The following is a 26390-nucleotide window of genomic DNA, read 5'->3' as shown; positions in this document are numbered from 1 at the left end:
AAGGTCATGAAATCGTTTTAAACGTTTTGTATAAAAACACACTACAACAATATTTTAAAAATGTTTTCGAAATGTCATTATAAACTATTTTTGCAAACATGTTTATGGCGAAATATTTTGTCAACACTTAAACAACATTATGTTAAAATATTTGCATCCAGCAAACACAGAAATGTTCTCAAAATGTTTTTTACAAAACGTTTTAATAACATTTAAATGTCGGGTTATATAAAGGTAGTGAAAACATTTTAAAAACGTTATTGTAAATATTTTGGGCACTATTTTTTGCAAAATATTTTTGCAACTCCAAAATAACATTCTGTTTAGAATGATTTGTACCAAGTTTTCAAAAATGTTTTTGGAATGTTATTAAAACGTTTTTATACCCTTTATATAACCCGACATTTAAACGTTTTCTGTAAAACATTTGTGTTTGCTGTGCAGAAAATTACCAAAAATGTTATTTAATGTTATGAAAACGTTTTATACCATTAATGTACCCTTTATATAACCCGACATTTAAACGTTTTCTGACAACCTTTTATAACCTTTTGCGAATGATGTCGAAAACGTTTTGTGTTTGCTGGGTATATGCCTAATTAGTATTAGTTAAGCTTTCATAAAAAACCCATATATGCTTGTAGACGGGGTTTTACGGTACGTCATATGCACAACCTCGATTTTCTATCGCATTGTGTATATATATATATATGTCATGTCCAGTTCTATTGGCTGTGGACGGCGAGATGTAAATTGGGTGATGATGTCACAGCTCATTATTTGTCACTCGGTCTATGGTAACTTGTTGTAATGTGTAAAACAACAGGGAATCAAGCAAGTTTTCAAAGTGTATGGTTTGTAGAATGAACTTTTGCAAAACATCAAAGTGTTATTTTTAAATAATATATTGATTTAGATAATAAAATCGATTTTTTTGGCTGCTTCGACCAACAGTACCTCGTCTATCCTTAAAATCTGATGTTATTGAAAACAATTAACTGAAACAAGTTCAACAACAAAAATGACGCTTCTGCTAAACAAACATAGGCCTACTATGCACTATTTTCTGAATGGCAATCCAATGATCCTTTAAACATGTTAGAAAAGAAACCGAGAAGACATGAAAGCAGTTTGTTTACGTCGGTCAATAATTTCGTAGAACAAGGTATTTTCGTTTGTCGCAGGGTATTGAATTTGGTGTGATTTGAAAGCTTGTTTCTACACAACATTAGTTACTGCAAAAATAGTAGATGGTATACCTCCTTAATTCACAGGTACTATGTTACGAGTCGTTGACTTAAGGCCAAAAACATCTTTTACCCAAATTCACTTCAGAATGTACAACACAACACACTGTTTGATTAAGTTAACAATATCTGAATCTTTAATCACATGTCAAGTATGTATATAAATACATAAATGAATACATAAATACATAAATACATATAATCAATCAGAATCAATCAAACAAACACATAGTTTAGTAATGTTATTTAACCAGCAGCCTTCTTCTTGTTGATCGCAAAGTTCTGATATATCCTGATTCACTTGTCCTGCAAAGATCACTGTTGAGCGAAGTCCACTGAAGACTTTTTTATCCTTTGCATATAAAATCCTAACAGAGATGACAATCTACAAAATGGTGCTCTTTTCACCTTTCACACAATTTCTAATGGAAACCAGACCTGCATCCATACAGCCCCTGTTTCCACTTACATTTACAGATGTGTTGTTTCATAAACCAGACTGCAGCAAATCGATAGAAGAATATATTCCTCTCTTGGAAGGGGTACGCACTTCGACGTATTCTACATCTTCTCCGTTATTACTGGATAGTAGTACATTGACAACATAAGATATGTCTAGTTGGCAAGTACCTTTCTTTGAAGGCACATGGACTGTAAGCACATTAACTAACCCACAACAACACTGTAATAATCTCTGACAAAAATCATCTACATTTTCTTATATACTAAACACCAAAAGGTCCCATTATATTAAAAGCCCATTACTTCTATCACATCTTCACAACATATGATGTAATCTGAAAATTCCAAAGCCTATTCATAAACATTAACCTTTCACATTACAACACTTCCTGCCAGGGTATTTCCAAAATGATGCCATATCCATTTTACATTCTCGGGGATTTCCCATCCGAAAATAGTCCTGATTTTGTTTACTATGCTTACACGACAGTGTGATTCCCAACTTGAAATTGTAAACAAAGATCAATGGTCAAATTAAATTACTCTGGGCATATCACAACTACCAGAAGTGAACACATGGACATTTTGGAATTTGTTCCCGAAGAAGGTGAGGCCTCAAATAACATTTATCAATCATGTCAATGTAAAGTTGGTATGAATTGTGACGAAATGCACAGGAGCAGCAAAATAGTCTTCAGGTTCAAGATTGAATGAGCGTCCTTGTAGATCTCCATGAATGGTCCAAAATACATGTTGACTTCACTTCTAATGACATGGATGCTGGTAAAAAGGCATTGATAATAAAAAAGAATCAAGCAAGAAATATATAATGAACCAAACCAGAAATAGATGAAGTTAGATGAAAGTGTTTTCCACATAAATCCATTGACATTTGTGTATATGGTGTCACAATGGAAATTGCCCAAAGTTGGCAAAAATGGTCAAAATACACCAAAGTTACACAAAGTTGCGTTAAGATGACTAAACAATTTGCAAAGTTGTGTAAACTTTCAAGTTAAAAAGTTAAAATTGCGCAAAATTACTCAAGGTTAATGCAAAGTTGCACAAAATTGCAAACAAATTGACAAAGTTGAATGACAACTATGCGCAGTTTAACACAATTTGGTAAACTTTGGACAATTTCCCCAGTGACATATGGGACCTTCTTCTAGGTTGGGTCACAGAATTATCATGTACATAATTGGTACCAGTTTACAGAATCAGATCCACACGCCTCCTATACACTTATAATAAATGAGGACCGAGACAAGTTTTATCCATAATTGGGTAAAGATGATAAGGCATCCATTAATCACTGGAATTATGAGTCCATTCAATGCAAACAGCACTTGGATCTCACATCCCTAAGAACATCATCACTCGGTCAGAATTGTGCAAGGTCTTCACTGACGATTTCTAAGATTTAAGTAGAGTTTTAATGGCTGATCATTTGCCAAATGTTAGTAAAATCATAGACATATATCAAAATTGATACAAGTCATCAAGTGAATAAGGTTGGTGGCAGGAGAGGGACTATTCTTGGATTAGGCCGATAGCAAGTTAACTCTTGTGGATCATACACAGCTTCCAGTTAGTGATAGAATTCTACCTGCATATTAAGTGATTGTTAGCCTTCACTGATGATAAGTGGCCCATAGAGGAATCGGAAGACTTCCATTTTATTGACATAGAAGGTTTCAAGAAATATGGAGACAGGTGTATTAAGGTATGCAGTGACTATGTTCAAAAGCGAGAAAGAAATAATTTGACTGGAAGTATCTTGTTCTACGAACTTATTTGACTACTCCTCGTTTATAATCCTTCTGCAGATCCCAATCGTAATCTTAATCTTACAGCTTAAACTCTTATACTATGGGAACCTTTATTCTGAAGTCTTGTCAAGTAAGTATACAATGAACCTAAGTTAATACTACGCTACTATTTACATTTTCAGATGAAAGGGTTTTGGTTGTTTGAATTACTTCTCCTCAACATCTCTGTCTCGCTATGTATGGCAGAGGGTGCCCATCCATTAGATATTTGGTGTACTTGTGGTTCTACTACATGGATAAGTGGGGAATGGACGGGAAACATTGAAGCCAATTTTCAGATACCTGTTTCCACTGCGTTAAATGGCTGGACCCTTCAACTCCGATTTAATCAACCAGTAACTCAAATTCAGGTAAGTTCTACATGTTCAGACTTTAAAAAAAATATTTTTCATATTTAACAGTCCTAGAAGGTCGTGTGTCTTGAGCTCGCCACCAAAAAAAGGTGGCGACGTTACATTTTGCCAAAGTCGACTCAAAACAAATGATGATATCTCTGTCAAGCAAGAAGGTATTGTCATGCTTGTGGTCTCATTTAATTGCTAAATAAAATGCACTTTCAACCCTGTAAAAAGAAAAACTTGAACTTTTTCAATACTGACACTGTGCTTCATAGAATTCAGAATGGGCAGGGTGGCGGTGGTGGGGGATGTGGTGGGGGGGGATGTGGTACACACAAACTCTATGGGATTGGTATTTTTAGTGCGTAATCTGCTTCTGTAAAGGCTGTAAATTGGATTTGGACTCTATTTAGCATCTAAAACACTCATGGCCTTACAGCTAAACAATTCTACTAATTGTTTTTAATAATTTATGATTGGTTTAGTCTAGAAAATACAAACTTTTTCATACAAAACTACCCGTTGTCATATTAAACACTGTAGTAAGTAATGCAGATGTCTTCCAAATCTAAAAGTTACTGTAAAATTTTAATTACCTATCCTATCATAGTCAAAGTATAGATTTTCTTAAGGGAAATTTGACGAGGAATCTAAATATGGACATATTTTTTCTGTATGGGTTAGGGGGAACTTGTGTAGGTTCAAAATATGTTGAATTGTACATAAATTCTAACAAACTATGGGACACCCTATATTCTTAGATTACCAAACAGCTGTGATTTTGGTTTCTTCCTAAGTCAGTTGGCTCTCCATAGCCTCTAACCAGATGAATGTTGTTTACTTCCAGTTTATTACTGTGTAAGTCGGTAATAAGCAATGCATTGAGTGACCCATATTTTATCAAAATCTTTTATTCCACCCTGTATAACTTGCAGGTCACCCTGTATAACACTTGCAGGTCATAATGAGTTGAAATGTATATATTTGAATTGCTTATGCCTTCAGCTTTCCAAAAATGTATACTTTTGCTAGTTTAGGGTTGATGATTGTCGAGATAATCTAATTAGAAACCCGGTTGGTGTAAACATTCATAATATTTGTCATGTAACGCTAAGGGTGGCGAGTTCAGGACACACGGCCAGAAGTAAAATTTGATGTCCAAGTCATTTGATGTCCAATATAGCCTTTAATTATAAATATTTTGGCTCATATCAAAATGAGATTGAAGATCTCGTAGCGAAACTCTATATGGAAGGAGAGGGACTCAAGGTCATCACTTTGATCAAAAGTGCTTTCTACCTTTCAACTGTTTACAAATTTGCACCACTGAGCAATGAGAACTATAGCATGTGTTTTCAGATAACAAATATCATAGATAACCGATATAAACAGATAGATTTGGTGACTTGACCAGGGAGAGAGGTTGGGTTCAACCATATCCAATCATAACGGAGTTTACAGCCACGCCGCAGCCACGCCGTGTCATGTTGACCTGATCGAGAAGTTCCTCCCCGACCACGCCTTTTAATCGACACAGTCAACACCTGTTAATCAACACAGACCCTACAACAGATAGCGTAAGGTTCTATGTTACTTTCCAGATCAGCCCTTATCAAAAGTTTAATATCATGTTCCATAATCAGTCATCACAAACCCTATACTACCACTGATGGTTTGAGGTTGCATGTCACTTTTCAGATCCGCAGTTATGATTATGATATTATATTAAAGTTATTTTATGTTACTTTCCAGATCCGTTATTATCAAAACTGATTGCTTAATTTGTATATGTTACTTTCTAGAGCCATCCAATACACTCGCATGATTTTGTGTTTTATACAATAATATATTTTTGTAAATCCTATTTTTCATGGCGCATTGTTCTAATATTATACCTGATTTTGTAACAGATGTTTAGATATGTTCAGAAATTGTATACCTGTGGCACGATGACAGGCATTCACAAAGGTTTTGAGGCAAACATAATAAATAACAGATTGCACACACTACTAGATAGAAATCAGCAAAATGTGTGAGCATCTTTTTGTAATGCAACTATTCCACCATGCACTAGCCCCTCTTCTCTCAGATCATCATATCCCTGTATAGAGTGGACCCTTCATGTAATTTCGTGTAAGCTAGTCCTAACTGCGTTGGATCACAATCACTGCATGTAAATGCTAGATGTTTTAACTTCGTGGTGTAAATGCAGTGCAGAACATTGATCATGTTCTTTTCAATAATCACTTACCCAGCAAACACAAAACGTTTTAAACAGGTTATATTTGGGGTTTTGATTTTGGTAAAACCATTTTAATAACATTAATTGTCGGGTTATATAAAGGTCATGAAAACATTTGGAAACGTTTTGTATGAAAACACTCTACAACAATATTTTTAAAATGTTTCAAAATGTTATTGTAAAATAGTTTTTGCAAACATTAATTTGTCAAATATTATTTTGTCAACACTTAAATAACAGTATGTTAGAATATTTGCAGTAAGTTATCAAAAATGATTTTGAATGTAATGAAAATGTTTAATACCCTTTGTATACCCTTTATATAACCCGACATTTAAACCTTTTTCGGCAACCTATTCTAACGTTTTGATGTCCCATATAGCCTTTAATATTAAATGAATATTTTGGGTCATATCAAAATGAGGTTCAAGATCTCGTCGCGAAACTCCATATGGATGGAGAGGGACTCAAGGTCATCACTTTTATCAAAAGTGCTTCTACCATCCAATACACTCGCATGATTTTATGTTTTATACAATGATATATTTTTGTAAATCCTATTTTTCATGGCGCATTGTTCTAACATTAGAAATGATTTTGTAACAGATGTTTAGATATGTTCAGAAATTGCATAGCTGTGGCACGATGACAGCCATTCACAAAGGTTTTGAGGCAAATATAATAAATAACAGATTACACACACTACTATATACAGCCTGTCTCGAAAAAAAAATTGTGCAAGTGAAAAGCGCCCTCTGTGGCAATTAGAAAACACCGTTGTGACAGGATGCTTATATCAAGCAAATTGAACAGAACAAACGGCATTTGAGAGCTAAGACTGCACCCTTGACGTTGATGTAAGCAACCTGTCACAACCGTATTTTCTAATTGCCAAAGAGGGCGCTTTTCACTTGCACATTTTTTTGAGACAGGCTGTAGATAGAAATCAGCAAAATGTGTGAGCATCTTTTTGTAATGCAACTGTTCCACCATGCACTAGCCCCTCTTCTCTCAGATCATCATATCCCAAATGGTATAGAGTGGACCCTTCATGTAATTTCGGGTTTACATGCTAGTCCTAACTGCATTGGATTACAATCACTGCATGTAAATGCTAGATGTTTTAACTTCGTGGTGTAAATGCAGTGCAGAACATTGATCATGTACTTTTCAATAATCACTTACCCAGCAAACACAAAACGTTTTAAAAACGTTTTAAACATGTTATATTTGGGGTTTTGATTTTGGTAAAACCATTTTAATAACATTAATTGTCGGGTTATATAAAGGTCATGAAAACGTTTTGAAACGTTTTGTATGAAAACACTCTACAACAATATTTTTAAAATGTAGGCCTAATTGTAAAATAGTTTTTGCAAACATTGGTTTGTCAAATATTATTTTGTCAACACTTAAATAACAGTATGGTAGAATATTTGCAATAAGTTATCAAAAATGTTTTTGAATATAATGAAAATGTTTAATACCCTTTGTATACCCTCTTATAATATAACCCGACATTTAAACCTTTTCTGGCAACCTTTTCTAACGTTTTGCGATTGATGTCCAAAACGTTTTGTGTTTGCCGGGTAATGCTATATCCCAATGAAAACCACCAACGTGTCTAATGTGATTTTCGTGATTGTGAAACATCATAACCGCACCCAAGTTGTTCTCTTTATGACACGTTCTTCAAATGTAGATTTGGGATGCTGAGATTCTGTCTAGCACCGGTAACGTGTACACACTTGGCGACAAAGGTTACAACGCCGTGCTTCAACCAGATGACACATTGCAGATGATGTTTATTGCTACGTATTCAGGACAAAACCAGACAAACCTGATGTTCAACTTTTAAATCAAGCACTATGCGAATGTGGTGGCGGGGGGAACCCCAACCCAACCACCTACGCAACCACCAACAAGTAAATAATGCTTTACTCCCGGGGGGGGGGGCACTTCAATATGAAATGGATATAGGTGTAGGGCTGGCACTTTCGCACTAAGGGGCATGCGGTGAGAGCAAAATGTAAAAAATATGGGGTCATTGGGTGAGAGCATGATTTTTGGCATTCGGTGAGAGCAAAATGTGAAAAATATGGGGTCATTGGGTGAGAACATGACCTTTTTTAAATGGAATCTTTGGGTGAGAGCCGAAAAAGCGCCACAGAAACCTCGAAAATTGAGTATTTAGTTCTAAATGGCTTCAAATTTCCTTTTTTTTTCAAAATAAGTAACAAAATCCATTATAAATGAAAGTTGCTGTTCAAATTGGACTTGCAAGGCTCTTTGGGTGACAGATCAAATGGAAAAATAGGGGGTCATTGGGTGACAGAGCATGGACAGAGCATGTGTTCGTAAAAAAATATGGGGTCTTTGGGTGACAGCGATGCTGAAAAAGGGGTCTTAACAGCCCTACATTCCCGTCACCTCCAAAGTTGGAGTGCCCCCCCCCCCCGGGCTTTACTAAAGTAAACACACGAATTCACGAAGATGAAGAAGATTGTGATGACAAAAGATGAAAGAAGAAGAAGAAGAAGAAGAAGAAGAAGAAGACGAAGACGAAGAAGAAGAAGACAAAGAAGAAGAAGAAGAAGACAAAGACGACGATGAAGAAGAAGAAAATTGAAGAACAAAAAAGACAGAAATCAAAACGAAGGATTGAATAATTTGACACTGAAAAATAGAAAGCGGTAAATTTAGTGTAAACTTAAAATGGAAATGAATGAAATCATTATCAATTTTAAGACAACCCACAGATAATCTCAGCCTCTCTGCTCAGTTTAATCATTTCTTCGTAAACATTGAAACAATAGCGTAAAACTGCAAGTGCACATGCTAGGAAAAGTTATTTTGACAATATTTTGGGGCAAAGCAGCGACGTTATATAAGTAATTTCGTAAAGTATAGCGTCGCTGGGGATAAAACCTCGTATGTCACTTTTCGGTGAAAATGAAATTTTGTACTGATTTTGTAGCTTGCAAGCCAGACTTTCTTGACAAAGAAAGTCGGTCATTAGTGCTCAAATGTCAAGACAGCAGTGTTTTGTTGCTCTCATAAACATTTCACTTTTTGGAGATACGAGGTTTTTTTTTACCCCAGCGACGATAGATAACGTTTAAATGATCTGCTTTACATTTTTTTCTGTTCGCTCTCTATAAAGTGCCTTACGATTACGGGGAAGTACTGAAAAAGTCTACTCGCTTCTACGAAGCACAGCGATCTGGTGATCTACCCAATGACAATCGCATTGATTGGAGGGGTGATTCAGCTCTTAATGATGGTAGTGATGTTGGGGTTGATCTTACAGGTGGATGGTATGATGGTAAGATTCCAACATATTGACACTGTATAACATGAGGCGCAAAATCGGCACTTTTACTGGACACAAAAATTTGTTATTCCAACTTGCAATGTCTAGCAAAAATTGCACAACTGAAACATGGATAAATATTATCACATAAATTATGCAACATTATAGATCCATTTGAAATAAAAGACAATGTTATAAACCATCCGCTTACTGTTAGAACATAATTCGAAAGGTGGATTTAATAGTTTGGACTATCAATTACAGTGAAGCAGGTATTCAAATGCCTCATATCTTGTTCTTTCCTAGCTGGTGACTTTGTTAAGTTTGGCTTTCCAATGGCTCAATCAGCGACTATCCTTGCCTGGGGTCTTATCGAATATCAAGCTGCTTATGAAGCTACATGTCAACTAGATATCATGCGAGATTCACTAAGATGGGTCACAGATTACTTCCTCAAAGCTCATACGGCACCAAACGAGTTCTACGCACAGGTATATATCTACTAAATTTACTTGCCATGTGATAACCATGTCCAGATGTACACCAGGCAAAAAAAGAAACCCGTCAGTTATAGTCAATTAGTCATCCATGCTGTTCAACAACCTCATAATTTTGGATTCATGATGCACTCATGTCTACAGTAGAATTCACCGCGACCTTTGCTGGACTTAAACCCCATTAAAAGCTATTAAACCAAGATAACACTCATTGAAAACAGCTCAACTGATTAAATCAGATCTTCTCTGGTTGTGCACATGTGTCTGTTTTATATGTGCGGTATCGCAATGACCTGGTATTTATAGCTTCAGTTGGGTAACCGATTATAAAGGAAACGCAAGGAAACAATGGTAAGTGGACCTTTGTTCACGAAATGAGACAATGACCTGCTTTTTGTTAACAAGCATTCCTGAAAATGAGCAACATAATGATTGTTGACTTAACACGGTTTGGAAATAATTTCTTCATATTTTTTGGTGTTATCTGTCGTTTACATATCCTTCCTAAAACACCAAAGTACGAATATTTCCAAACATCTAAATTAGCTAAAATTTAGAACATGTTACAAAACTATATTTTCTAGAATTTTAGAAGAGTACTGTTAATATTGGACGGTTATTTTTCACACAGCGACGTTAACTAGGCAATGTACTATTACCTATAACATACACTAAAACATATATAGGAAAACGGACAGTAACTGCAGTATGTATTCTGAAATAAATTATACATTTTGTTAATTGGACATTGCTTTCTCATTTGACACCCTGTTCATGAAAATCATTCAAGAATTGTCCAAGATATGCGCCTCCAAACCCTCAAACCCCAAAATATTAAAAGTTGCGATTTTATCGATTCATTTGTGCCTGTTACATTATGTGCTTTATTGATTGGCCCGTGGTGCTTGTGTACAATGCATCGATGCGTTCTCATTGAAAATCGTTTAAATTGCAACTTTTGATTTTGGGGTTTGAGGGTTTGGAGGCGCATATCTTGGTCAATTCTTGATCGATTTTCACGAACAGGGTGTCAAATGAGAAAGGAAAGTCCAATCAGGTTGACTATGGTATAACTGACGAGTTTCTATTTGTGCCTGGTGTATAATAAATGAAGGCATTATGAAATAAGTCTATTAATCAATAACGTCTATTTTGGTCTGGCAATGAAAATTGAATTGAAATTATTATCGATTACTCTGATTTCATCTTCTTTCAACACCATTCGACACAATGACAAACTCTTCAGAATGATTGAACACATGTCCATTTTTGTACACAACAGGTTGGTGATGGTGTTCTTGATCATAATTATTGGGGTCGACCTGAAGAGATGACAATGCCTAGACCATCTTTCAAATTAACAACGAGTAAACCTGGCTCTGACGTGGTAGGAGAAACTGCTGCTGCTCTGGCGGCAGCATCCATTGCTTTCAAATCATCAGGTACATAAATGGTGATAGATAATGTGACCACGGTGATGATAAGTTGTAATACACTAAGCCAAAACAATTAAACAAAATTACACACAGGATTGCCTCAATACTCTACTCTAAACACATGTCAGTAACCAAGCAGTTGTCCAACTGACACAGCAGCAAAATGTACTGACATGGAATAGCTACTTGGACCACATTCACAGCCCAATAATTGGCACCCAGCACAACGAGTAGATCACCCCCAATATTTTGTCAGGAGGATGCTCAATACAATCATCCCCCCAAGTTGAGGCCTGTATGTGGGTTTCTGACCAAATTAACCTTATATTTGGCCATTTTAGCCCTAAAGATGCAAATTTTTGCGCGCTTCGCGCGAATTTATTCCACTTTTGCACTATACACTCATAGAAATTGTTCGTTGGCATTACTCAGTAAGTTGATATAAGTCGTTGCGTCAACTTTCCGAGTAATGCCAACGCGTACAATTTTGAGTAACGCTGACTCGATATCATTATGTTGGTCGCACTCATTTGCACTTACTTTATTGAGTTGTTACAACTCAGAAAATGAAACTAGGTTAGCATAATTTTCTAGAGGTGTGCTATAGTATACAAAATTTTGCACTGATTACAAAAATAAATATTTGAATACTGCGAATTGTGCAGAAAATGATCCAATTACGTGAAATAAGTACCAAAGTACCAAATTGGAATAACTCAAAACAATAAGTACCAGTAACTTTATATGAATGAGTTATATCAACTTACATGTTGAGTTACAATAACTCAACTAATTGGTTCTTTTGAACCTTGTTTATTTTTCTAAGTTCCCTTAACTTGAATTCAGAAGTTGGCATTACTTAAAAAGTTGACGCAACGACTTACATCAACTTTTTAAGTAATGCCAACAAAGTTGATTAGTTGACGGAACTATTTGAGCTTTTTCAGCATTTTTTAAGTTCGGATAACTAAAATGAATTTTGTTTTGGCAACTTTTACACTATTTTGAGTTGTCCAAACTTACTCCTTTTGAATTGCGCCAACAAGGCGAACAAGTCATTTCTATGAGTGTATTTCATCAATTTAGCATCAAAATGGCAAAGTTGTTCACGCGCTTTGCGCGCATTTGTAGAGTAATCTTATTCTGTCGCCAAAAAGTGCTGGATTTACTATACTTCAAGAAATTTTTCCAACCCCATCCCCCCAATGTCAAAAAGAAATCTACGCCACTGACGAATATTCATCTCAGATGTCCACTTTTCAATACACTATAGGTGTCCTTTATTTAAGGCGCGAATTGTAAAGGCATGGGCACTCAAGGTTGCCCTTTAGTTTTACGTCACTTGTCACCTAGAATCCGAGAACGGTCGAGCACATTGTAATATCATTGAACTTATTTACACTTAATTTGCCTGTATGAACTAAGAAACTATGCATTACAGTATCACCAGAATATACTTTTCAATGTATAACATGTCACTTGCACAATATCTTACGAAGAATACACGATCAAAGGTAATGAAGCTGTGACCAGGTCCGGTGATGTGCCCTGTAAAATGCCTTGCTCTTTCTGTGTCCTTTTTGGGCAGAAGGGGGAAAATACTGAACCTGGTTTGATAAGTAAACATATTAAGAATTTAATAAACTGACCTTACACAATTATGTTTTCTATTTCAAGATGCATCGTACTCAGCATTGCTTTTGTCACACGCTAAAGAGCTTTATACATTCGCTGACACATACCGTGGCAAATACTCTGTGTCTATACCAGAGGCGGCTGAGTATTACAGGTAAAGACTATTTGTCTATGTTACGTCATCCATTTGTTTCAGGCAACACATTAGGTCTACATATTTTTTTTATACTGTCCTCATCAACATACACCCACCCACCCACAACCCACAACCCTATATGAAGAGCTTATTTCCAAACCGTGTTAAGTCCACAACAATCACATGTTTCTCATTTACTTGTGTGATACAATCACAATTATTTTGACAAGTTTGGCATTAGCAACAATGAATTATACCATCAACAAACCATTGTTTACCACAACAATGCTGGTTAACAATATGCAGACCATTGTTCTCATTTGGGAATCAAAGGCCTCACACAGTAGTGTTACTGTGCACCCATCCACTGCTTGTTTTGTAATGGTGCATCCAACTGGAATTATAATTCCACAACCCATTGCAATATCGCACAGGTAAATCAGAAACATGTGTTTGTGGACTTACCACGGTTTGGAAATAAGCTCTTCATATCTTACCAATATTAAATATTTCTTCTAATTTTAATTTATCCAAAACATAAGCTCAACTGCATATGGCGATGAATTAGCTTGGGCCGCATCATGGATCTACTTCGCCAGTAACGAAGCATCGTATCTTACAGCAGCAGAAAATCACTACAATAGCTTTAATCTACACAATGTTGCCTGGGCGTTCTCTTGGGACGACAAAGAAGCTGGAGTTCAGGTCAAATATCTGTTGTGCAAGTGCTGGAAGGAGGTGGGGGAGGTTTCAGCGTCTTTAATATATCAATTAAAAATTTATTGTACTCTCAATAATGTATTAAGCGTAAAACAAGAGTGACATGTGGGCACACTCGCCAAAGAGTGAAAATGTCATTCTGTGAAAAGAAGTGGAAGAAACATGAACTTCAATGTCATGTTGAAAAAGTGTTATTTTACCAAAGATTTATCATTTTGTAAAGTTTTCAGGTTTTTAAAAAATTCTTAATATTGTTTTCTATTTTGTTTTTACCGTAGCTTCTGTTGTACAAGCTAACTTCCAAATCAACATACGGTAATATCATTCAACAGTTTTTGGATAGCTGGTCCCCAACTGGCAGTGTACCTTACACGCCTAAAGGATTGGCATACCGTGATAAATGGGGGGCTACCCGTTATGCAGGTAAGACATCAAGAGTTAAATATGCTATACATAACCAAGCTCTAGCTATACACGTTGTACAATTTTCCATTTGTGGGGCATGTGGTTCGGTTCGCCTAGTTATCTTCGAAGGCTGATACAGTGCCGGGATACAGTGGTCATAAGAGTATCATCACCTATATACTCATTCTTCAGAACAACGATTTCAAGATGAACAGATAAAAGCAAATATGTTATAATCGTCACCTAATAAAGCGCCTTCTCTTGTTCCAGAAAATAATAAGTTTAGATTATACGCAAAATGGATTCCATGCGCAAGTGAGTCCAAAGTTCAATTGATCTACGCAACCGCGTTTTGCACACGCAACATTGATCTCTTTTCTCAAACCGACGGCAAATGTTGCATGGAAATAAAGCTGTTCGGAAGTATATGAATCATTAATCATGTTAATAGTTGGCAAAAGTCAAGACCCCAAGTTAAATACAACCTCAACACCGAGTACTACAAGGTCATGTTGCTGTTTAACGTCAATTCGAACTTGCAAACACTTTAAATGAGAAACTTTGGGCGCTAGTAGCAAAAGGGGTATTGATCCCCATGAGCATGATGAAACGTATGTGCATCAAAAAAGTTATGACCATAATTTATCACGCGATATATATTCCAGGATCACGAATCTTAGTGTTTTGTTTTTGTGAATACAAGAACGCCTCACAAATAACGTACCTCCATGAATATTATAATGTAAATCAGATTTACTTATAGTTATAAAGATTTTGGCAATAACCTAAGCTAAACTGGAAGTGCATGTCTAATTTTCTACAAATCACATACTTCATATAATGTAGGCTATATGATTAAAATCTAATAGATTAATTAATTGCGAATCTGAGCCTGCACTTCAGTGATACGAGATCATATGTCTCTTATACTTTTCGTAATGTCCAACAGCCAATTCTGCCTTCTTGGCTTTAGTTGCCGCCGATGCCGGCTTAAAACCAAGTGTTAACCGTGGCTTTTCGGAGAGTCAGATCAACTACATGTTAGGAGACGGTGGACAAAGTTTTGTTGTTGGTTTTGGAAAAAATCCTCCGAATGCACCGCACCATAGTTCTAGGTAAAAACGCTACCGTATGATACTTATCTTTTAACATAGATGATAACCATCTATGGTAAGACTTTATTGTGCCATTCCAGGACCGGACTGGTACTTCGTGTCGGCTAATTGTGGCAGCCGGTGAAATTTATAGTGGAACGGCCCTGGTTGAAATCTGATTTGGCCCGTGGCCGTTGGTGGTTCAGCTCAAAGAAAGTCAATCTATGCGACCTTGAAATCACATATTTCAGAAGTACCAAAGCTCATCGAGAAACCGGGTGAAACTTCCCGATGCTCCCTATCAATACCCATAATGTTCGAAGCGTTGCTACAAACATGACAAACGTAAACATGTTCAGTTGTCTGTCATATATCCAGGACTTGGTTTATTTAAAGAAAATGAAAAAGATAAGATGCATTTAATAGCGTCTGCTTAACATAATACATTGTAATATCAGGTTTAATGATAAAAGCACCTCACCTGGCTGTGTTCGACCATTGTTCCCAACTCTTGCATATCTTGTTCATGTAGGTTCTATGTATGCAGGAAGATCATAATACCACCAAGGTTTTTATAATTCTTTTTCGTACTCTTGTTTGCCATTCAGTAAGCCGTTTTGTACTTGCAGATACTTGGTTATTGTCCATGTTTCTATCACAGATAAACAGAGAATGGCCTTGAATCTATCCCAAAGTAACTCCAACCTGCTTTTAAAATGTTTATTGTGATCAAGACGTCTTTACTGGTGTTGCCCTCCATCTTCACTGTTTGGCCAAGATATCGATGGCTATAGCTACCTTTTCGATAGTTTCACCTTCTACTACACTGGTGGTTTGTCATGTATTTAGTTTTTACCTTCTTTATTCGCAAGACCTCAACATTTTGGACATAACTTCTTGACTCCAACTTAAGAGGTCTATGGTCCACGGAGTCAAATGCTTTTTCATATTCTCTAATATTCAATGTATACTTTCCTTAATATTTCTCAATCTCAGTTCATGCCCTGATTTACCTGCGCCATGCGGTTGGAATGAATTCAGTGCACCAGGACCGAACCCACAAATCCTGAATGGGGCTCTTGTAGGTGGACCCGATGAATTCGACAACTTTGTCAACGATCGTACTGATTACATTTACAACGAGGTTACATGCGATTACAACGCTGGATTTCAATCGGCTGTGGCAGGTAAATACAGTGGTCATATCAAAACCAACCTGTCAGGTAAACCAATTCTCTCGGTCGGGCTGTCGTCACACAGTGGAAAAAGCCTTGTAAAATCAGTGTTCGCATGTGCAGTTCCTCTTGAGCTGGTTGCTATGCGCGCGCTTGTGCAAAGGGACAATGTTCCCGGATGTCCGACCGAGAGAATAAAACAAAACAGGAACATGTCCAAAAGGAAACCAATATGATATTCTGTTTCAAACTGATAAGAACGTCTAAACATTCACATTAATTCTTACTTCAAATTAAGTCCCCAAACCCGGGCACCATGAACACTGTCAATGTGAAATTCATACAACTTTATAAGTTGAATGTATTGTTTTTCTTTTCTTTCAGGATTATACACGTTGTATATGTAGTGACATGAAGTGGCAAGTTTCCAACGACAGTCTCATACTGCATACTTAAGAAATACTTATGATATACTATCAACTTTGACTATAACCTATCGTTGATTTAAATATGTTATTGACTATTCTGAACCATTCTCTTCTATGTTGCCATTTACACCAGTACCGACGCTGGTTGCCAGGTGGTGTATGACGTGCAGTCCCTAAATTCAGTAAATTTTCATCGTCAACCGTGTAATTGAATGGGATTATTTTGAAATTTTAAAACGCTTGAAATATCACAAACAAATAGGCCTATGTTGATAAATAATATAAATACAAGCTAAAACCGTTGGGGTTCGATAATGAACCCCACAAAACTAACCGAGTATATTGAAAATGCCATACGGCCGGGCGGTTTCACGAGTTGCCGGCTCGATCATGTCATCCGCCGCCTGCTGGTTGCCTAATTAGACAGGGTGTGTTCTATGGCACGAACTATACCGCGCACAAAAAGTATCTTTACACTTGGGAAAGAGCCCATTATTTTAAAATGTAATAATATTCCGGTAAATTTATGTTTTGAACAGACGTAAGATTTCATCCTGCGAGTTTTGTACCTACATGGATCTGCTGCACCTCTAAAAGCAAAGTTACAAACATTTGAATGAGCAAAAGTCACATTTTAAAATTAACAAACTGGCTTATTAGCAAGCGCAACAAAGAGACATAACACATTTTCCTTTGTTCAACCTTAATTGAATCCACTTGTTTTTGTTTCACTTTTTTCTTCTCTGCATTTTTCCCAATTTTATTTATTTTTTTCAGTTCTTTTGTTTCAGTTTTCTTTAGTACTTTTGTTTCAGTTGTTTGCTTCCAACTGTATCTTTAGTGTGGCCACCATGATTGTCCACTGCACCTGCCGTGCAGGCGTCCGATCTGTTGTTGATCAATCTTGTTCCACTGCCTATGAAGAGTGCGACACAAACCTACAAAGGTGGGCATCGGTAGTTATCCTCTTGAAGACCTTATGACCATCCTCTTTAGGATGTCCCATTAAGTTATCCAAAATGTTGAGATCTGGACTCTTTGGAATCAAGCCTCTCTCAACGAACAGCCGGCACCCGTAACAGTATGCAGTAAGCCGACAATCTGATCCCTCAAATGGAGTGGCAATTCTGGAAACTACTGCCTACCTTTGCAGTTTGTAATATCAATTCCTTGATCGGAATCGAGATTTTTTTTCTTTTGATCTTCTCAATCTCGTCCACCGTTTTCTATCGATTGATGCACAATAAATAAGTATTACTAAATAAGTAAATAAATAAATATAAAAAGAAACAAAAGCTAAAACAAAACAACAACAAAACAAAACAAAACAAAAAACAACAAAAAACACCCAACAAAAAAACAAAACAAAACAAAAAACAACAACAACAACAAAAACAAGCAGCGCATAAATTAGCCATCGGTCTAGACTCTCTTATACCCGAATAGGCCATTGAAAACATAAGCTATTGAAAACACAAATTTATCCAATTATTATATACTAGGCGGTTACCCGTATTTCGCGGTTCTCGGCTGTCATAGTTATTGGCTTTTGCAGATCTCAAAATCGTTGACCATGGATGACCTAACAAACGCAAACCTGGGCTTCCTTGGCCAAAGTTACACCCACCGACCAAATTTGAGCTCCATGAGCAATTTGAAATCTTTGTTTTTTGACCTATGACCTCTCAACCGTAGGTCTGACAAAAAGGTCACAATGGAACTTTTGTTTGTTAGTCCAATTTCCACCTACCCACGAAGTATGAGCTCCATAGGCAATTTGAAATGTTTACCTTTTTGACCTTTGACCTGTTAACCGTAGGTATGAAGAAAAGATCGCCGTGGAAACTTTTGTTTGTTAGTCCAAGGTCCACCCACCCACCAAGTTTGAGTTCCAGAGGGGCAATTTGAAATTTTGACCTCTCTTGACCTGTGACCTCTTAACCGTAGGTCTGACGAAAAGGTCACTGTCGAAACTTTTGTTTGTTAGTCCAAGGTCCACCCACCTACCAAGTTTGAGATCCATAGGGACAATTGAAAAATGTTTACATTTCTTGACCTATGACCTCTTAACTGTAGAACTGACGAAAAGATCACCGTGGAAACTTTTGTTTGTTAGTCCAAGGTCCACCCACCCACCAAGTTTGAGCTCCATGGGAGCAATTTGAAATTGTTACCTTTCTTGACCTATGACCTCTTAACCGTAGGTATGACGAAAAGGTCACCGTGGAAACTTTTGTTTGTTAGTCCAAGGTCCACCCATCCACCAAGTTTGAGCTTCATAGGGGCAATTTGAAATTATAACCTTTTTTGACCTATGACCTCTTAACCGTAAGTCTGACGAAAAGGTCACCATGGAAACTTTTATTTGTTGGTCCAAGGTCCACCCACCCACCAAGTTTCAGCTCCATAGGGGCAATTTGAAATTTGTACCTTTCTTGACCTATGACCTCTTAACCGTAGGTCTGACGAAAAGGTCACCGTGGAAACTTTTGTTTGATAGTCCAAGGTCAACACAATGGCATGGCTAGATTTGCCATTTAAAGTGTTTGAAATTAGACTTCAATTGAACTTGACCCCGTCCTTGACCTTTGACCTTAAAAAATATAAACTCGTTCTTCCTCATACCAAGCTGCACCCACCCACCAAGTTTGAGCCCCGTATGACCTACGGTGGCCTCACATTAGCAGTCACAGACAAACAGAGGCGCAGACAGAGAATAGCGTATTATTATATAGATCTTATTTGGCTCTTTTCCAAGTGTAAAGATATATAATTTATGCGCAGTTTACAAGAGCAGTTGTGACTGCATGAAACCTTATCATAATAACACAATCGTAAGTGCAATAATTATAAAAGATAAGTAACAGGCTATAATAATATAGAATACTAGGCGGTTACCCGTATTTCGCGGTTCTCGGCTGTCATAGTTATTGGCTTTTGCAGATCTCAAACCTGGGGTTCCTTGGCCAAAGTTACACCCACCGACCAAGTTTGAGCTCCATGAGCAATTTGAAATCTTTGTTTTTTGACCTATGACCTCTCAACCGTAGGTCTGAAGAAAAGATCACTGTGTGAAACTTTCCACCCACCCACCAAGTTTGAGTTCCAGAGGGGCAATTTGAAATTTTGACCTTTCTTGACCTATGACCTCTTAACCGTAGGTCTGACGAAAAGATCACCGTGGACACTTTTGTTTGTTAGTCCAAGGTCCACCCACCCACCAAGTTTGAGCTCCATAGGGGCAGTTTGAAATTGTTACCTTTGTTGACCTATGACCTCTTAACCGTAGGTCTGACGAAAAGGTCACCGTGGAAACTTTTGTTTGTTAGTCCAAGTTCCATCCACCCACCAAGTTTGAGCTTCATAGGGGCAGTTTGAAATTTTTACCTTTCTTGACCTTTGACCTCTTAACCGTTGGTCTGACGAAAAGGTCACCGTGGAAACTTTTGTTTGATAGTCCAAGGTCAACACAATGGCATGGCTAGATTTGCCATTTAAAGTATTTGAAATTAGACTTCAATTGAACTTGACCCCGTCCTTGACCTTTGACCTTAAAAAATATAAACTCGTTCGGTCTCATACCAAGCTGCACCCACCCACCAAGTTTGAGCCCCGTATGACCTACGGCGGCCTCACATTAGCAGTCACAGACAGACAAACAGATCTACAGACAGAGAATAGCGTATTATTATATAGATATGAAAAATCATTACTCTCTAAACGTAAGAGAGTGAATTCACTCCATACTAATCTATATCCAGAAGCGTAGCCAGGACTTTTTTGGGCCCGATGGCAAAGGGGGCAAGGGAGGGTACAAGGGGGAACATTTGAACAAAAATGGGCTTAAAGCTTAAAATATTAAATATCAAGGCGGGTAGCATCCCACGAGGGGGGGTTGGCAGACTTCTCACAGGGGGCAACTGCTTGCCCCATTGGATATGCCACTGATTCTATCAGTGATTATCTATGCCCGTGTCTATGCCCGTGGAACGGTGGCATAGATATTGTATTTGTTGTGTTTAGTCTTCGGCTTCTCCTTCTCCTCCTCCTTCTTCTTAAGACCACTTCTTTGCACTCCTCTAGCTCAAGAACCAAAGAAGCCTCGGGGCCCATACTTGGTACAATGATGGCCCATGACCCCTAGATACATCCTAGGGTACCCCCGACCCCAAAGGTCAAAGGTCATGGGCTACAGGGGGCAATATGTGTAAAATTTCAAACAGCTCTAACTCAAAAACTATAGCGCCCTCAGGGTTCATACTTGGTACAATGATGGCTTATGACCCTAGAAGTATGCTATGCTAGCCACAACCCCAGAGGTCAAAGTTCATATGCTTTAAAAAGCAAAATAGGTACGACCGGTTAACACAGTGTATCGCAATAGATAGAATTTTGGTAGCTACCTGTATTTGCAATGATGAAGGCTTCAAATATACGTCACGACGTACAATGGGGTTAAGAGCTTAACCGCTTAAAGGGAAAAAAAATGTTTTGGGATTAAAGGGGTATTCTCCAGTCTGGTGGTGTTTCAGAGAGAATGAGGGTCTGATGGAGTATAAGAGAGAGTGATGGCTTGGTGGGGTATTAGAGAGAGTATGGGGCCAGCCTGGTGGAGTTTTAGAGCGAGTGAGTGTCTGGTGGAGTATAAGAGAGAGTGGGGGTCTGCTGGGGTATAAGAGAGAGTGAAGGTTTCGTAGGGTATTAGAGAGAGTGTGGGCCAGTCTGGTGGTGTTTTAGAGAGAGTGAGTGTATAGTGGGGTATAAGAGAGAGTGAAGGCTTGGTGGGTATTAGAGAGAGTGTGGGCCAGTCTGGTGGTGTTTTAGAGAGAGTGAGTGTATAGTGGGGTATAAGAGAGAGTGAAGGCTTGGTGGGGTATTAGAGAGAGTATGGTCCAGTCTGGTGGTGTTTTAGAGAGAGTGACTGTATAGTGGGGTATAAGAGAGAGTGAAGGCTTGGTGGGGTATTAGAGAGAGTGTGGGCCAGTCTGGTGGTGTTTTAGAGAGAGTGAGTGTATAGTGGGGTATAAGAGAGAGTGAAGGCTTGGTGGGGTATTAGAGAGAGTAGGTCCAGCCTGGTGGTGTTTTAGAGCGAATGAGTGTCTGGTGGAGTATAAGAGAGAATGAGGGTCTGGTGGGGTATTAGAGAGAGTATGGTCCAGTCTGGTGGTGTTTTAGAGCGATTGATGGTCTGATGGGGTATAAGAGAGAGTGAAGGCATGGTGGGGTATTAGAGAGAGTAGGGCCCGTCTGGTGGTGTTTTAGAGCGAGTGTCTGGTGGAGTATAAGAGAGTGATGGTCTGGTGGGGTGTTAGAGAGAGTGTGGGCCACGGGCATAGATATTCGTGTTTGGTCAAACACAACTGTGGTTTCTAGTTACATTTCTATCAGATTCTAAGTGACTTTTACTCTGTTCCCACTCAATTTCCACTTTTTTTTTTTATTTCACTCCATTGGTATTAATAAATGTACCCTGAAATTGTAGCTTAGGGTTAGGGTTATAAAATACTAGGTGAATAATATGTGGATTAAACTGGTTTACTCACTATAGACGCACTTTGGATTACAAAATTCAAATTTATCTAACGTGATCGGTGATGGAAAAATTTTTTACGTTAAAGATGTAAAATCATCGAAATGGATAAAATTAATTAATAGTGTTGGAAAAATATATCACATTGGATAGGCGGTCATACCGTACTGGTGGGCGTGCTTACACGACTCCACCACACTATCATGCATCTTGTTATTATGTGAATTTGGCAGCTGACGGACTCTTAAAGATAAGATGAAACCATGTAAGTACATGATGTCAGCTTGATTATAAAAGTCGTATCACAAAGCTTCACAAGCCAGACAACTGACAGAAGTACCTGAGAGATACTCACTTTTCAAGATGTCATCTACTCAGGTAGGTTAATATCATATTTTGTTAATGTGGTACTTCGGTTGTTCAAATTGAAATTAATAAGTTTGCTATACATGTACCTTTTCTAAATATCTTTGGTTGGTGAAATTAAATCCACATTTTGTAAGTTTGGTATAACTATTCTAAATATCTTCATCAGTACATATGGATTAAGGTACCTGGGTCACTTTAACACACCAACTAGAGATTTTTGTATCTTAAAAAAGCTCATTATATTTTTCATCACCCAAGTAAAATTTAGGAGAGAGATTTGCTTCCTTTAGAATTTAGATGGTATGAAGAAAAAAAGATAGATTTTTATGGTGTGCAACCCCAATAGCATGTACAGTTTTATGGATCATTTAATATGATTCACGTTTTTGCTTCTGATACAAAACCACTGGACCAATCAAGTTAACTCTTAACTTAAGTTGTGCGTCCATGTAAGTTAGAAATCACTTAATGAAAACAAACATCGGACTATCCACTTTTGACTTGCAAAGGCTCTTGCAGAGTTCATTAATTTTGTTACCCGAGTGCCTACTTCACCAGAGACACAACACCAGTCGGACTTAAATACAACACGCCCAGAGCACACCCTAAAACGCCTCTAAATTTACTAGCATGCCCAGTTGTGATATTACGATGGAAAGAATCTGACTTGGAAATCTACTATGCATAAATATTATGCTAAAGATATAATGGGTGTGAGTAGGTCCTATAATCGAGGACAGAATTAAAAATACTAGTTTGCGTCTGACGTCCAACTCAGAAACGGTTCGTGATGATTGAAATTTCTGAACGCAGCAGATCACCGCGTGCCATATGGTTATTTTTTTCACTTTCAAACATGCAAACCGTCTCACAAAGTTTGGTATTAATAATAGGAAACTTTCTTTCCTGAATGCACCATGTCAGCAATGCCTAGAAAAGTTGCTTTTTAATATAATTTATCGCCATCTTCTGCGACTCCTTTTCTCCGATGAAGTCACGAGATGAATTAACCTTCGTTTTACGCGCTACTAACCCATCAAGGGTCTTAGGGAGTTGATTGACAATGACGTCATACGCAAACTAGTCTTTTTTAAATTCTGTCTACGATAATAATATACATGGTAGCTCATGGTATTTGGGACTTTTGCAGCGTTTAATCAATAAATTAATAATCGTCCGATAAATCAAAGGGCTCATTAGCGTATATACGAGGAAATGAAAATAAATGAGGAATTTTAATAATTATGTTTTAGCGTTGCCGGGAAGTTTGAAATATTGATACGATCGCCCATCTTTCTCGAACTTCGGTCTCCAACCATCCGAAATGATGGGAGGTGCTTTTGGTTTTAGTCACGCGCGTTTCTAAAATAACTTTCAATGATAGCCTTCCTGTACCTCGATTCAAACCATGCAGGGGCCTTTGGAACTACGTCCGACGCGCACGCTCTTCCAACTGAGCTATACGGGATAAATACTAATAAATATTTTAATTATCTCTGTATATTATAATTTTCTCTTTCAATAGATTTGAGATAAATATATATTTTAAGATGATCACCATTTCATGCCACCAATCCATCCAAATTAGTCATTTCCATCCAAACTTGTCATCGACGACTCCTAAATTGTGCATTAAGGATGGGTTTCTTCTGTCTAATATTGATAAGACATTGCAATAGACTTCAGGGAGTGTGACCATCCAAAAAGCGTAGATAAATGTTGTTTTTTATATTATTATTATTCTATAAGAAACTAATTCAGAGCTAATAAAGCAATAATGTGCGATTTGCATAAAGAATATATTCCTATTTGTGTTTGTGTGCCACAAAATGTTACTTTTCACTGATCATATTGTCTCCTTTTAATTTCGAGCCAAACAAATCAGGTAAAATGAAGAAAATTGCTATTTCATTCCAGCGCCTATAATTATCGTCAAAATGTGTATTAGCTCGCTAATCGTTATTGAGCTTCACGTAGCTGGGACGTATAAACAGGGATATGTCTCATATCCCTGGTATAAACAAGACGTAAGACGAATAGCGAGTTTATACGTCACTGATTCAATGAATAAAACCGGAGATCTCCGGATTTATTATAAAAACTTTAAATTTTATTGTAGTTAAAGCACTTCAGGCTTAATCTTTCACATGTTATTTAAATAATATACTATTGTGCATATCTTAAATAGAGCAGATAGACCGATGTGGCATCTAGCATTGCAATCTTGCAAAAAGTAGTTCGAGAAAAAATGAAGTCGTCGCTGTGGAGCAAATCACACATTATGGCTTGCATAATGTAAGGCAGACCAGGGTCTTTTAGTTCTTAACGGACTTTTGCCAGGTGTTTTGCATCTGAGCAACTACATATTTTCTTCCCCAGTAAACATGTAAAAGCTATTAAACATGAAAATCGAATCAACGACCTTTAATGCCCGGAATTAACTGTTCTTATAATATTGTGCAATATCCAATCCTATAGAGTCAAATAACTAACTAACTAACTAACTAACTAACTAACTAACTAACTAACTAACTAACTAACTAACTAACTAACTAACTAACTAACTAACTAACTAACTAACTAACTAACTAACTAACTAACTAACTAACTAACTAACTAACTAACTAACTAACTAACCAACTAACTAACTAACTAACTAACTAACTAACTAACTAACTAACTAACTAACTAACTAACTAACTAACTAACTAACTAACTAACTAACTAACTAACTAACTAACTAACTAAATAAATAAATAAATAAATAAATAAATAAATAAATAAATAAATAAATAAATAAATAAATAACAGCAAAACAAATTTCAAAATCAACATACAACACAAAACCCAAAGTAAAATAGGGGAGGTGATAAGAAGGCCCGTAATACATCACCTCACTATTCAAAGTTGCAAAGATTTAGACATCTTCTTAATTTAATTGAGGACTTTTCATTCAATTTAAAGTGAATTTAAATGAGGACATCTCAATTTAAAACGAAGTGAAAGAGTTTTTACTCGAATTCTTCTAATACTTGTATTTCAACAGCATTGTGCGGGCATTTTATTGGCTCTGGTGACGGTTGCCTATGGAGCCTCTATTGAAGGAAACTGGTGCACATGCGGTTCCTCTGCTTATTCAACTAACTCATGGCCAGGTGGTGCCGAATACTGGCTCGATGTACCTGTAGCAACCGCTGTTAATGGATGGACCATGAAAATACGATTCGACCAACCAGTTACGAATTTTCAGGTAAATTTAAAGGCGTCCGTAGCCCGGGGTCCGTAGGCCTACTATCTTGTATATTAGCTTATATTGAGCCGTGGAGGGGTATAATAACTTGGTATACTGGTCGGGCAACCAAGCTTTTTCCAAAACACGAGCGACCAGCTGTAGTTCCTATAACAGGTGTGAGTGAAACGTATACATTGACTCAGCATAATGTGAAATTTCCATAGAATTACGCCGGATCCACGTTTTTATGCCTATTCTTCGATAATCAATGGTACGATGCAGAATTACAGCGTATGTCT

General features: G+C 37.3%; 1 protein-coding gene across 1 annotated transcript; it reads left to right on the top strand.

The window, feature by feature from the left end:
- The first annotated feature begins 1858 nt into the window (after nt 1–1858).
- LOC140154410 (endoglucanase E-4-like) lies at nt 1859–16939 on the top strand. Its single transcript, XM_072176978.1, has 11 exons — nt 1859–1900; nt 3664–3891; nt 9275–9446; nt 9741–9925; nt 11214–11373; nt 13045–13156; nt 13681–13843; nt 14137–14281; nt 15213–15378; nt 16354–16544; nt 16917–16939. The coding sequence occupies exons 1-11, from the start codon at nt 1859–1861 to the stop codon at nt 16937–16939; spliced, it is 1587 nt and encodes a 528-aa protein (XP_072033079.1).
- Nucleotides 16940–26390: the final 9451 nt, after the last annotated feature.

This window comes from Amphiura filiformis, chromosome 6 (genome assembly GCF_039555335.1).
Source record: "Amphiura filiformis chromosome 6, Afil_fr2py, whole genome shotgun sequence".
Classification (NCBI taxonomy): Eukaryota; Metazoa; Echinodermata; class Ophiuroidea; order Amphilepidida; family Amphiuridae; genus Amphiura; species Amphiura filiformis.
Note: the sequence above shows the minus strand (reverse complement) of the source record. Positions and strands in the feature narration are given on the sequence as shown.